This window comes from Emydura macquarii, unplaced genomic scaffold, assembly GCF_026122565.2.
Source record: "Emydura macquarii macquarii isolate MOO-44397 ecotype Brisbane River unplaced genomic scaffold, CSIRO-AGI_Emac_v2 contig_1027, whole genome shotgun sequence".
In the NCBI taxonomy this organism is placed as follows: Eukaryota; Metazoa; Chordata; order Testudines; family Chelidae; genus Emydura; species Emydura macquarii.
Window position 1 is genome coordinate 5,765,055 of NW_027131164.1, and position 13,607 is coordinate 5,778,661.

General features: G+C 46.4%; 1 protein-coding gene across 2 annotated transcripts; it reads left to right on the forward strand.

Moving 5' to 3' along the window:
• The first annotated feature begins 292 nt into the window (after positions 1–292).
• Positions 293–9,770, forward strand: OSR1 (odd-skipped related transcription factor 1). 2 transcript variants are annotated; one of them, XM_067544866.1, is made up of 4 exons: positions 293–475; positions 1,426–1,485; positions 7,208–7,899; positions 8,473–9,770. In XM_067544866.1, exons 3-4 carry the CDS (start codon positions 7,253–7,255, stop codon positions 8,606–8,608), a joined length of 783 nt encoding a protein of 260 aa, XP_067400967.1. In that variant the 5' UTR covers positions 293–475; positions 1,426–1,485; positions 7,208–7,252; the 3' UTR covers positions 8,609–9,770. The 2 variants fall into 2 exon arrangements, with proteins under 2 accessions (XP_067400967.1, XP_067400966.1); XM_067544865.1 differs by lacking the exon at positions 293–475 and having other exon boundaries at positions 1,282–1,485.
• Positions 9,771–13,607: the final 3,837 nt, after the last annotated feature.

The following is a 13,607-nucleotide window of genomic DNA, read 5'->3' on the forward strand; positions in this document are numbered from 1 at the left end:
ACAGCTTTTCTGCTGAGCCGTGCAAAGAAATCGTAGCAATGACAGTGACAAGGTAACAATGCAAATAACACGCCGATCCCTGAGCGCAGAACGATGTTAGCCTGACAAATCTGTCTTCGCCCACATATTATATTACTCTCGTTGTTCTTCAGGATCATATAATATACTCCGGCAATTTTCCCCTTCACAGACCTAAAGAGTGTGAATGGATGGATGAATAGAAAAACAAATAAGCAAGGGGGTTATGGCCCCAGGATTAATTATAAAGCGCGTTTAACCTCTTTCTTCCAAGGGCTACTTTGCTTGGTCTGGTCTGCCTAAATCGTCTGACCCCGGATTCAGACGAGAATGTCATGCACACCCTGACACTTGGTGAAACCGCAGGAGAGGATTAGGGACACCGCGTGGAAATGCGTTCCAGGCACTAGCTCTCCCATGGAGAATGGAGCGAGTGGATCGAGGTCAGGCGGTCTGGGTAGGTGAAGCTAGCCTGGGGAGTGGATCCTGCCGAGGATGCTGGGAGAAGACGGAGCCCAGGTTAAAGGGGTTTTACCCGAGAGTGGATCCTTCACTGGGATGTGGAGATGGAGGAGGGAGGATCTTGCGCGGGGTTTGGAGAACGGATCCAGCTGGGGATAAGGAGAGTGAATCTGGTTTCTGAACGGCGTGGATCCACTGGATCCTGCCAGGGAAATAGATCCCAGTGGGGCCAAACCCTGGCCCCGTGGCAATCAGTGTGACCCTGAGGGGAGGGGACACGGGACCCTGCCTCTGAGCCGGGGGTCCCGCCCGGGCCCAGCGGAGTGAAGGGAGCGTGGCTTAGGAGCTGAGCTGGGAGCAGGGGTGCGGGAGGGCCGGTCTGCCGGGACTGCCCAGAGCTGGGCAGCTGGGGGCTCCCCGGGGCGCAGGGGACGGCTGACTCGCTGGCTAGGGCGCTGAAGCTGCTGCTCCCGAGACGCGTGGCTTCCCGAGCCCGGCTGGCCCGCGGGTGCCGGCAGGGAGATGCCCTGGGACTGGGAGCCGTGCCGGGGGCTGGGATCTGGCTGCCCCGTAACAAGCCGGGGAGTTGAAAAGTTTGGATCTTCCCAGCGAGACACTTTCCCCCCGTAGTGCGCATGCCCAGCGTCCGGTTGGGGGTTGAAATAAGGAGGAGGCTGGAGGGAAGGGATCACTCCAGTCTGAGCTCGGCTTCTCCAAGGCGCGCCTGCACTCAGACCCGCATACAGCAGCAGGAGAAGGGAGAGGGAGTATCACCATCTCCAGCCGCAGGAGCACCTGGCTCCCTCTGCCCTCTAGGATCTGTCTGTACCCAGCTGGAGGAGCAGTGGGGGCAGAGAAGGGGGGGGGGAGGGGAAGAGCTGTGCAAAGAGAGCCCACCAAGGGCCAAGAGAGCCACTAACTTAGCCCAGCTTTTTTTTTTACCAGCTCCAATTTAGCCCAGGATCTTTTAACTGCTGCCAGCGGTGGAGCCCAGCTCGGGATTAGGTAAATAAAATACAACAACTCCTTTTGTTTTTCCAAGTCTGCTGTGGTTGGCTACATCCGTCCAAAGTGTCCCCTCTTCCTCGGACAGTGCAGGAGAAGGGACAGGTCTGCGGTCGTTAGAAGGATTCTTGTTTTCTGTAGGGGCGCGGGGCAAGGGGAGGGGGCAGTCTGAAAGTCTTTCCATGGTGCTTGGAGTTTTTTTTCTTTTCTTTTTGCTCTTTAAAATATGCCTGTCCCGTATGGAGCTGCTGGTTCCCCGGTGCAGTCAAGCTATGCTTTTAAACTGAGATGAAAGTGACACATTGAAAAATGCAATCTGCAAAAACCCGGGTTAGTCAGTCCCCGGCAGTCTCGAGTTGCTGGAGTGCCCTAACTTCTGTAGACTTGAGCGTTCAGATTTGCATGGTTGTGTAAGCAGTTTCTGCGCGTTTTAATTACCGGGCAGCATTCACCTCTTTCATTAGGAGCAGAACTGCAGGAGTCTGATGTTAACGGCCGTTCGGATGAGGCAAAAACAAGTTCTGTGCGGAGAGAAAGTCGCTTCTTAACAGGCCATTGCGTCAAATGTTAGTGCAAAACTGAGGATTATTCGTTGGTGTTGTTGTTGTTTCTGGCTGTCAGGCGGGAACTATAAAGATGGGACCTTTTGCAGGTCACTGTTGAGGTTGGGGGAAGCTGTCAGATGAAGACAAAATTTAAAAAAAGGAGCCGAGAGTTGCTGACATCAAGCAGGTGCACTGTTGGTCCAATTTAAAATAAAACCTCTAAAATAATTGGGGACCAGAGCAAGCTGCTAGCACAGCACAACGCCTTCACCTTCCTGAAACATAGTGTCCTCGTAGGATACATAGAGCTAAACCAGTAGTGCCAGGATTGGAGATCAATGGAAAACCTGCACATTCTGGTTGCATATAAGGCCTAGGGGAGCGAGGTATCTCACTGGCCTGCCGTAGCTAGAGGAGTCCGACAAGTAACTGTATAATGTTCCCAGTCCTTGTCGTCTTTTCCATTACTTGCATTCGGGGAGTTAAGGAAAAAGGGGGATGCGGATGAAAGAAGACGTTGCTATTACTGAATCTTTACGGGGCTCTGTTTTTTCCATAACGTGGGAGGAATGCTAGGACTTTCGGATTCTCCTGTGAAGAGGGTATAATTATTTTAAAAAAATGAATCCAATAGTAAATGACACTTTTATCCTCGGAGGTGTGTTTTTTTTTTTAATTGCTCAGCTGGTTGGTTTATTCAACGAGAAAGTTGTAGCACTGGTCGGAAGCCCACACGAAGGCTTTCTAGCACAGGGCATTCCTAAGCACCGCTGTGCTGGAAAGGAGGCAGAATTTCGTTCAATTGGCAGGTTTCGTTCCGCTGTCAGAGCGTTGTAAGAGCTGTGTCATGAGGACCCTGAGCGAGTGATTTCAAAGTCAGCATTGACTACTGAAATTGAACAATCTGTAGTGGATTGGATGGTGTTTCTGGAGTATAACAGATGCCTGTATTAATCAGCATTCGTGGCGGTGGTCCGCAAGGCGTGTCAGCACTGATTTCGTGATAAAATGTGAATGATGATTTTATAAGGATTTAGCAGAGCTCTCCAGGGCACATGTTGACTGAGTCCTTCCAGTCCTCATTAATGTAAGCAATTAACTCTTCCACGCTCAATTAGACCCGAATAAACCTTTCTTAATAGATTCAGCACACTCCATTAATAATCTGACTACATCTGCGGGGAATTCTCTAGTTGTATCCTCCAGAGCATCACGCTATCAAACGCTGAGCAAAAAGACAACTTACAATCACTAATTCCCTTTGCAGTTAGGTTCCTAAACACAGGTAAATTATAAGGTCAATTTCCACCCTTAAACAGATACAACTTCCCTCTCTGTGAAGAAAATAGAGGCTACCTGGCACTATGAGAAAATTCTGCAAACGGTTCCAGTTTAATTGAAAGGACTTGGCGAACATTTTAATAGTTAATTCGAGACAAGGTGGTTATTTGACAGATGAGTCTTGTGGCAGGAGTTCTAGATTTCCTCCCCACCCTCTAAAGCTCCAAGAATTTGAAGTTTTATAACCACTAATTTATCATATTTGTACAAATAAGCAACGTTTTCAAGCTAATTTATTTCATCTATTCCCCAATGTGGAACTAATCAGTAAAACTCGTTATTTATGAGTCAAGTATTTAATATAACAAATATCCCTCTCCAAAGACACATCGGAATAGATCATTCAAAGTGAAAAGTAGAAATACTGACTAACCACAAGATTACCGTGAGATTAACTTAATTTCGATTCACGAGACGCTACCAGCAACAACTCTGCTCAATAGTTTTCGTATTTATAGATAGGGGAAAATATTTAGACTGGATTTATCTGGAAGGTAAAGATCCCCATGATTGTAAAACAATGGCAATTAGACAATAGCATGACCAAATCTCCAAAACAGGACAAAGGGTAAGAAAGCTGGGGACAGATGTAGTCTTTCAAGTTTATGGTCCTATTTTGGAGGGTAGATTTATCTTGGCAAGAGTGGGTTTTGTTTCAATCCTGTGGCAGTACACAAGTGGTTTGCTCTCAATTACTCAGCAAGCAAGTCTTGTGTTTAAAACTGTACAGTTTTATTGCGATGTGGGAGGGGGCGATACAAGCAAATAACTCACAGGCACTTAAAAAAAAAGATAACGATCTGTTTACATGAAGCAGAATTAAAGGTAGAGGTGACACCGAAATCAAAGAAACATTGATCTCTCTGTGGGTAAAGGAAAGAATAGAAAAAGTCCTGCACAGCGAAATAGACATTCCCTTTGATGTCCTAAGAGAGACTTCTCTATGAAATACGCTGTCCTTCATCTATATTTTTGACTGCCACAGCTGTACAGAGCAAAAGTGTAGCTTTCATTTCTGGAAGGATGCCAACAAACTTGTATCAACCTGAACACACCGCCCCCTCAGCCCTTTCCTTTTTACAAAATAAAACTGCTTCTAGCAAACAACATAATTAGGACAATGGATACTATTATGAATCATTTGCACTTCCTTTTGCTTTAAAGAATTATTACTCACGCGTTCGTTTGGAAAAATGAAACCCGATTCTTCTTTTTAAATGTGACATCCACGTAAAACAGGATTTTACCTAAATCTGTCTGGTGGGTTTGGGTTTTATATTTCTGGGTTTTTAAATAAAACATGTTTTAAAGATACGAAAAGGGGGAGGGAGGAAATCCCACCATCCTGAACTCGAAATTCGTTGAGTTTTCTGTTGCTTGGCACATGTTTCAAAGATCAGAATTAGCCAGGGTCATGTTTTCGAATTAGAACCGATGTGACATGCAGATAGTTCGAGTATCTAGGCTGAATGGTGAGCTCTATTTTTAATGTAGTTTGTTCCTGAACTAAGTGATCGAGACACGTGTGCAGCAAAAAAGGCGACACACCTGGCCCGATATTAGAACGAAATCGTGTTTGTTTCTCCAGTTGAAGAACAAATCTCACACGCAGGGCGGACCACTGGCAGTTAAGGGGGGGAGAGGGTGTGAGGAGGAAGTAATGTGTATGTTGTTGGTTTTTTTTTAAATCAGCCGCTATACAAAATTTATCCAATTAGCAAAGGCAAATCTTGGAAAAATGTCACACTCTTTTATTCTGGGTCATTGCGATGGAATTCCAGTAGGATTTGGGTCTCCTTCCTGCGGCTGATTTATGAAAAGCGGTGTGAAAGGTGGCTTTGGGGTAAAGTGTGGAGCTGTTCAGAGTAAATTCCCTCTCTCAGAATCTCCCGCCTCCGCCCCCACCCCCAGCATAGCTTCTTCAACGGCTAGTTGCCTTTTAATCGCATCCATATATAAATCTTTTGTTATCCTGGCATTTAGAATTCTTCCGCCAGCCGGTTTCCTTTGAGCCTGAGTCTAAGAGGGTTAGCAGCAATGTGTTACACATTGGGAACCTCTTTCTTCTCCAAACAGGGCCTTCATATGTCAGGCAGTCCAAATAACTCCATCTTGCTCAGAAATCCATAATCTTTCCAAACTGGGGGGAAGAGGGAGAATCTGTTTGGATAGATAATGATAGAAAATAGCCCTTTGGCATTAGAAACAGGCTCACCACTCACTATCCCAGGGCCCCCCAAGCCACGCTCTAGGCAATGACTTGGTGGAGGAAATAAATATGAAGAACCGAATCATACAAGAACCAAGCCTAACTGTGTCACTTCAGAGGGGTCAGTTTGCGGATGTTTCCCCTCTCCCGCAGGGAGGGAGCTGTACCCCTGCCAAACGGCTGGCAGGAGACGCGCATGTGTTAATTCCTGGGATTGCAGGAAGGGTCAAATATTCCCAGTTACCTACGTTTTCCTCTCCGTCAATTTTTCCTTTGGTTTTCGAAGTGGAGAGCAGCGGTTTGGGGGGCGGAGGGGGGGGGGGGAGTCCTGATCCGAAGTCAGGCTTTAGTTGAGGAACAGGCTTTGCTTGTGGTACCTCGCGTCTACCCCCAGTCCCAGCGCAAATCGCCTCCATCAGACCGGAGCATGGGGGAGCCTGCAGTAGGCTTAGACTGAAAATCGCGGGCGTGACATGGGGCCACACGGTTAGATGCGGGCGACACTGGCTGTGTGAAAATCCCTGGTCCGGACTGCTCTCCGGCTAGTTACTGCAGTGCAAACCGGCTACGGAAAGGGACTGGCTACCCCCCTCCTTTTAAACCTGGGATTCGATTAAGAACGTGTCTAGATTGAGTGGAGAGGATCTCGGCCGAGCTAATCCCCTTCCAAAGTGGGGGGAAAAAACCCACCCGACGTGCCAGCCGGACGCAGGGCTTTAATATTGACAGTTATCGGTCTTATCCCCCATGACTAGCTTCAAAACACATCGATCCCCCCCCCCCTTCTTCGCCGGCCGGCCCAGCTTTGAACGACTCCCCATGCAGAAGCGGGAAGGATGGAGCGGGACGGGAAAGGGGCTCCGGGAGGGGTGTGTGTGTGGGGGGGGGGGTGCTGGGTGAGACGCAGATGCCGGGCTGCGCGCTGGAGATGTTCAATCCTTGCGCTCGACTTTCCAACGCAAATCTGGGGTCAAAGTTTGGTCGGCTGAGCCGGGAGACCCGTCACTTCTCTGGGCGGCAGAGGGCGAGCCGGGCCTGGGTAGGGGCAGGATCACCCGGCAAGGCGCTTTGGTTTGCACTGCTGGCGTGTGATCTGGCAGGAAAAACAGGGTGCGCGGGGGGGGGGACACGAGGCATCTGCCATTGACTCCCGCAGGAGCGGCCGGGGAGAAGTGGGCCCGGCCCGGCCCGGCCCGGCCCGGACACAATCGGCCTCCGCTGTTCCCCGGGACACCCAGCGGCGTGGGTGGTTTGGGGGTGTGCAAAGAGTAGCCCGAAATTATACACAGCCTGCCTCGAGGGTCCGCCCCACAGCGGCGTGCGAGGCCGCGGCGCAGGAAAGGCTGCCGAGGGCTGGTTTTTGTTAGCGGCAGACTCGCCCGGGGTGGGGGAGATGAAAGCGCTCCTAACGACCTGCAGATCCGTGCAGTTAGCCGGGGGCTTGCACGGCAGCGGTGGGGGCAACCAGCGCCGCACCCACTGCCAGCGGTGGGAGGCTTTCTTGCCACGGCCCTGCAGTGGGCTCCGGGACGCGCCCTAGGGAAAGGCGAGCCGCACGCCGGGCTGGACCTGTCTCTGCGCCCCTCCCGCCCCCGCTAAAGGTCTTTCGTCTCTCTCTCTCTTCCAGACACTTTCCTTCCCTGCTGCGAGACCCTCCTCCCCAGTGGCCACCATGGGAAGCAAGACTCTGCCGGCCCCCGTGCCCATCCACCCCTCCCTGCAGCTCACCAACTATTCCTTCCTCCAAGCCTTCAACGGGCTGCCCGCGGTGCCCTCGGACCACCTGCCCAACCTGTACGGCTTCAGCGCCCTGCACGCGGTTCACCTGCACCAGTGGACATTGGGGTACCCAGCCATGCATTTGCCACGCTCTTCCTTCTCCAAAGCGCCCGGGGTGTCCAGTTTGGTGGACGCCAGGTTCCAGCTGCCCGCCTTCCCTTTGTTCCCCCACGTCATCCAACCCAAGCAAGAAGCCACCAACGCGCCACTCAAAGCCAAGCCCCGGTTTGATTTTGCCAATCTGGCTGTGGCAGCCACCCAAGAGGATCATTCGAAACTGGGACAGGCGGGCAACCAGAGCGCCTCTGCGGGGCTGGGCTCCTTGCTCGAGGTCACTAAGCTTTCGCCCGAGAAGAAACCTACCCGCGGGAGGTTACCCTCCAAAACCAAGAAGGAATTCGTCTGCAAATTCTGTGGCAGACACTTCACCAAGTCCTATAACCTTTTGATTCACGAAAGAACCCACACTGACGAAAGGCCGTACACGTGTGACATTTGCCACAAAGCTTTCAGAAGACAAGACCATCTGCGGGACCACAGGTAACTCCAGCATTTCAATGTCACCTGGGGGTTTATAACCATAGGGCGTGCTTGGCTCTGGCCCTCCCTTTCCTGCACAGACAATGGAAACGTGAATTAGTCCAGTTACCTCTGTCAAATGAAGGATCGTCCCCTTCTGTTGTCTACTGCGTTCTACAGTTTAGTAATCTCCCAAGCGAGGAGGCTTCTTGATTTGACAGATGGATCTATTATTGAGATTCACTTGCCTTCCCTGTAGGCTGCAGACCATACTCTCATCTGTCCTCTTTCCTTGCACGTAGCTGGGATGTTTCCCTCCCTTTTTATTTTTGAAAATGGTTTTAATCAGAAATACAGAGCAGCGATTAGGGTCAGGTATTTGCAGTGGAAGGACGAATCCTATAATCCTGTTTGTTTCCTGTATGAATATTTTTTTTACCTTGCGTCCCTCATTCTGGCTGCCTCACTCACACTGCATCTCGTATTTGGGCCTTAGCACTAGTCTGAGAAGCTGCAGACCCTGGGTGTTTTCAATCAGGTGACCTGCCTGTCAACAATTGTCTCTATTTTCAAATCTGTATTTTCTCTCCCCAGGTATATTCATTCTAAAGAGAAGCCTTTTAAGTGTCAAGAATGCGGGAAAGGATTTTGCCAGTCCAGAACTCTAGCTGTCCACAAGACACTGCATACACAAGTAAAGGAACTTAAACCCTCCAAACTTAAATGCTGAAGCCTCCAACTCCCATGAACTGACTTGCCCTCCAAATTTTATACCAACTTCAGAAGAGACACAAAAAAACCCAGGATGGGAGCACGGAACTTTTTTTTAAAATTACAAATAAAAGGTTCCCAAATCCTGGCTCCAGATACTGTTTTGCGTTTGAAACATATATGAATAATATGGAGAGAGCAAGAGAACTGGCTGAGTCTGGTGTGGCTTTGATAAACTTTATGCCAAAAGGTGGTGCTCACGTATTGGACAGGAATCTTCATTATTTTAAAGCAAAAACGTAGCTTCCAAAGGTATTACTTTTTAATTTTTTTTTTATTTTATACTTTTTTTTGACTGTATAAAGCTTCTGTAACACTTCAGGAAACAAAAAATTCCAAGACAATTAAGAACTGAAACTTTGGCTTCTCATTACAGCACCATTGAGACAAAGAGAACAACTTGCAAACTTGTTTGGTTTCTTGGGGTTTTTTTAAAAAAGAAATGTCCCAAAGTGACCGAAATCTCAAGTGATGAAGGTTGCCATGCACTAAAAGCCTTATGTAGAGTTTAGAGCTGCAGTATCCACACTACATGGAGATCTTGTTTTTGTTTTGTGGTCTAGTGCCTTGGGAGGTGGTTTGTAATTTGTGGACTTCTTTAAAAACACCCAAAGGCAAGAATGAGGGCAATAAATCAAACTGATGCTATGCACAACGTGGTGATAGTGGTACTTTAAAGTCTGTGTGTGTCCCAATGAGAGAGTGGGTTGGACAAATCTCAACCTGAGAATTTTAAAAGCTGATTTTCTGAACAGTGTATTAAAAAAAAAATTAAAACTAAGAGACATTCCAATATGTTTTGTTTATTAAAAAAAGTTGTATGGCTATTTGGCACTTTATGCTGATTATTGGTAATTGACATTTATCACTGGAGGATTGTGTTTAAGTATTAAAATAAATTGTTATTTTACTGGCAAGCCTGATTCTGGATAACTAGTCACACATGTTCTAATAGTTCTTTAACCATTTGCTTTCTGGTCTATTTCCATTCGAACTCCCTTCCCCGGTAGTCACAACTTTCCTTTCCAGGAGAGGTAATCTTGTATTTATGTATTTTTTACAAATGGAGCGTGTGTGAGGCGCGAATGTTAAAAGTAGACCTTATTTTTTTAATGGGTTAATCACTGTTTTTATCTATAACGTTAATACATCTGAGGGAGCGAAGGGGAAAAAGTTGAGTCAAATCACTATGCTCCTCGTGTGAAAAATTCGTCTTGGTAACGAAATCTTGGGTATTAGCAGATAAGATTAGATGTCAAAAGTGTTAAAAAACAAATCAAATGAATAATGGGCAAACTGTTACCATTCACACAGCCCGAGGGCACGGGGAAACACTCCTTTACATTCTCTCTCTTCTTCTAGTGTCAGTAGTGTATATTTATCATTTGCATCTTGGCCCAGTGTTGATGGGCGGCTGTTGATTACAGGCAGCTGTCTTAGATCAGAGATGTTTATTCCACTGCAAAACCATTTTGGATTGAGACATGGAGAGGCAGCTTTTTGCGTGGGTTCCATCTGAGCCTTTCCAAAGCATGCGTTGCTTCTCTTGTCGTGGCCCAGACAGAACACAGGTTCTTCTCTGATCAGAAGCACCTCTGAAATAAAAAAGCTGAAATCAAATACGATTTTTTCCTTATTACAGATCAGAATACTAATACAAACCCGAAATAAGTTATTTCCAAAACATAATGCTTAAACCACTGAAATAAAACAACATTTGATTTCCCTTCTTTTCATTTTCCCTTTCTTTTTTTTACAAAGATATTCTTCAGATGGGCAAGGAATCTTATGAATGATAGGAGAACGCCTTTGCTTTTTATTTGCAAAGAGAAGGATTCCCCCCCTCCGTTTCTTAGATATATTTTTCACAGATACAACTACATGACTCATTCAATATATCTGTGCCTCTCTCTTATGAAAAACTTTGCAAAGTTGAGTTTAGTCAGATAACGATTGCTGGCTAAATAGAGCAATAAATATGGTGCAAATTGACATTTCAAATGGGCCAGTATAAACCGGTTGTGCAGAAGTGGTTTGGGGTTTTTTTAAGTTATTTAGTTGTATTGGGAAATCAGTGATTGTAATAAGCGACAGACAGTACAAAATGTTTTGTTTTCAATGTCTGAGAGCCTACGAAAGAGTCTGAAGTAGGGCACAGGAGGCTAACTAGTCCTGTTTTGTATGGGAATGGACATGCTGATAAGAGGAAACTCATGATGCATTAGCCAGGGAATTAAAAACAGTATCCTTGGGTATTTGCTACCTGGCCCCGCAGTGCGCAGATGTACCGAAATAGCTTTATAAACTCTTTATTTTTTACATAGTAGCATCCATAAGAAGAGACACTCCTTGCCTCAGACAGGTTACAATCTACCTAGATAAAACAGGCTAGGAGACAGGTGCCCTGACTTGCCCATGGCCATTGGGAGAGCTGTGGTCAGGACTCAAATCACCTGGGTCTCAGGCCAGGGCCCCAGACACGTGACCTATCCAGACCGTTCGCTTTCTGTACTGTAGTGACACACCCCAGGGTGCTCTGGTCTCACTCCGGTGTGTGCCTTGGAAGATGAGCCGTGTCGTCCTTCAACAGCTAGTGGGAACGAAATGCCATTTCCTTGCCATAGCAAAGGGCTGACGTGCTGCTGTGACAGGAGCATCGCCCTGGGGGAGCATTACGGCTGAGAACAGCCCCTGTTAAGACGGCACCAACAGCCCCAGACACACCTGATATTTGAACCCGTGTTCGAGCTTCTGCCAGACCATTTTGTTCGGTGCTTTCCTCCCCCTCCCGCCCTTTTAGGGAAAGTGGAGCAACTATCAAGGGAGATGCAGAAAGAGAGGGATCAGCAGACACCTCTCCTTCTGTGCTGGCAACTCCTGTAATTCATTACAGGGAAAAAGTGAGCAGGAATGTTCCCTGGAGTTTAGTCGTGGGGGGCTGAGGTGAACGTCTCTATCTCCTGGAGCGAGTCATCTATTATCTAGGCAATAAATAAAAGGGAGTTTTCTGATTCAGTTCCAAGGGGGCGATTACTCAGATGAAACGTTCCCACGCTGGCTGCACCATGGTCTTATCGTCTCTGATTAGGACCCTTGAATTCAGTAGGGGGGAAAAACAATGAGAGGTAAGAAATTTGATCTGTTGTTTATGAATCTGAAGCATTTCATTGTGGGATAGCATAGGTGAGGAATGAAGAAGCTGCTCCTTCTGTACTCGGGTTGGGCAGGGAAGCATTTCATTTATAAGGCGGGGGCTTGGTGGTTTGACTGCAAACATATACTGCTGTCAAGAATTGCCCTGTGCCATTTCAAGGGGGGGGGGACCCCTAGAATTGATATAATCGGAATTGCCAATTTATGGAGAATTTATACACGGTAAATATTTTCTATCAACAGGATGCTGGATTAGTCGCAATAAAAACAAATCATCTCTTTCTGGTCTCCTTACTAACTGTGCCAGCAAAATTGCATTCTGTCAGTTTCCTCTGTCAGTTTCAATCCAGGCTTAGGTTCTGCCATGTAAATATAACGATTCCACTCATGTATTTGATAGCAAAGAAAAGATGCAATTATCACATTTAGCAGACCAATAATAGGAACCCCCAAAATGAGTGAAATTAGATTGGAGATTTTTTTTTTTTTTTTGCATTGGTCATATGAGTCATTTAAATGATTAATTATCTATGTGGTTTTTTTAAAGTGCTATTCATAGTTGATATTTACCACATAACTAGTTTAGGGTTCTTAGAATCAAATATGCATATTGGGCATTTTCACAGGTTTCAATTTTCACCATAAATTTCATCCTTCACTGGGAATTTTGCTTGAGTAAGTGCTACAGCATCTGGCTCTAGTTGCCTCTTTTATACAAGATTTACAAAAGAAACGGGCATTTCCCCATTTCCAGTTTCACACTAAAACCTAAAGATGTCTTGTCACTTTTTTTTTTTTTTTTTTTTTGCATTCCATTAATACTTTCTCCGCTCATAAAATGTAGTTACACTATATTATGGGCCTGGTTCTGCAGAGCTCACTGAAGCCAGATTCCCACTGAAGCAAGAGTAAGGCCTGCAGGATCATACCCCAACCTTGAATTCAGGAAGAAGAATGAAAGCCTCATTGAAACTATATACAGGGGCAACGAATGCTTACTTTGCTGGATGTTGCATTGACCTTCACAGAGAGCTCACTTTTTCTAAAATTCTGCATGATTTGTGTATTAGTCCCAGATTCCCCTGTGAGTGACCATTCTGAGGAGTGCACATTACTTTATAACAGCACTGCATCTTGGAGCAGTATGGTTTTAGCTGAATATGTGGCAGTGAGCCAGAAACTCCTGATTTCTAATCCCTGCTCTGCCATGCTGTATGCCCTCAAGCAGATCACTTACCCTGCCTGCCTCAGTTTCCTTATCCTGTAAAAGAGCTATAATGATACTTAGCTTACCTCACAGGCATGTTTTGAGGCCTGATTCACTCATACTTGTAAAACTCTGTGTGTTGTTGTTATTGCTGGACACAGTGGGTCCAATTCAGTTGCACTGATGTGAAAGGAGTTGCTTCAGATACAGACCTGTGTAACTGAGAGCAGCATCTGGTCCAGTAGATGGAATGGAGACTGGAAAGTAAGATACATATGATTTTTTTTTTTCCAGCTTTGGAAGGTTTGTTGAGAGATGGAGCTTTACTGAAACTAATGCTCAGCATGCATTTCTTTCATACATTCCTGTCCTGTGACTAAACAGAATAGACAAGGGCCAAATTCATCCCTGGTAAAACTCCAATGAAGTCTATAGTCTCCTTAGGAGTTTGGAACTGAAATCAATTGGGTTATACCACGGATGAATTTGGCCGTGTCTGTTTACTGCATGTGCCATGATTGCTTGGATTGGGTTTTTGGGTTTTTTTTAAAGTGACTCTTCCTGCCTTTTTAGTTGAAAATGTTTTGAAGATGGTGGC

Excerpts from the sequence above, each read along its gene's own strand:
- OSR1 (XM_067544866.1), top strand. The coding sequence starts at position 7,253 with ATGGGAAGCAAGACTCTGCCGGCCCCCGTGCCCATCCACCCCTCCCTG. Across the intron at positions 7,900-8,472 it reads GACCATCTGCGGGACCACAG|GTATATTCATTCTAAAGAGA; the intron begins GTAACTCCAGCA and ends TTCTCTCCCCAG.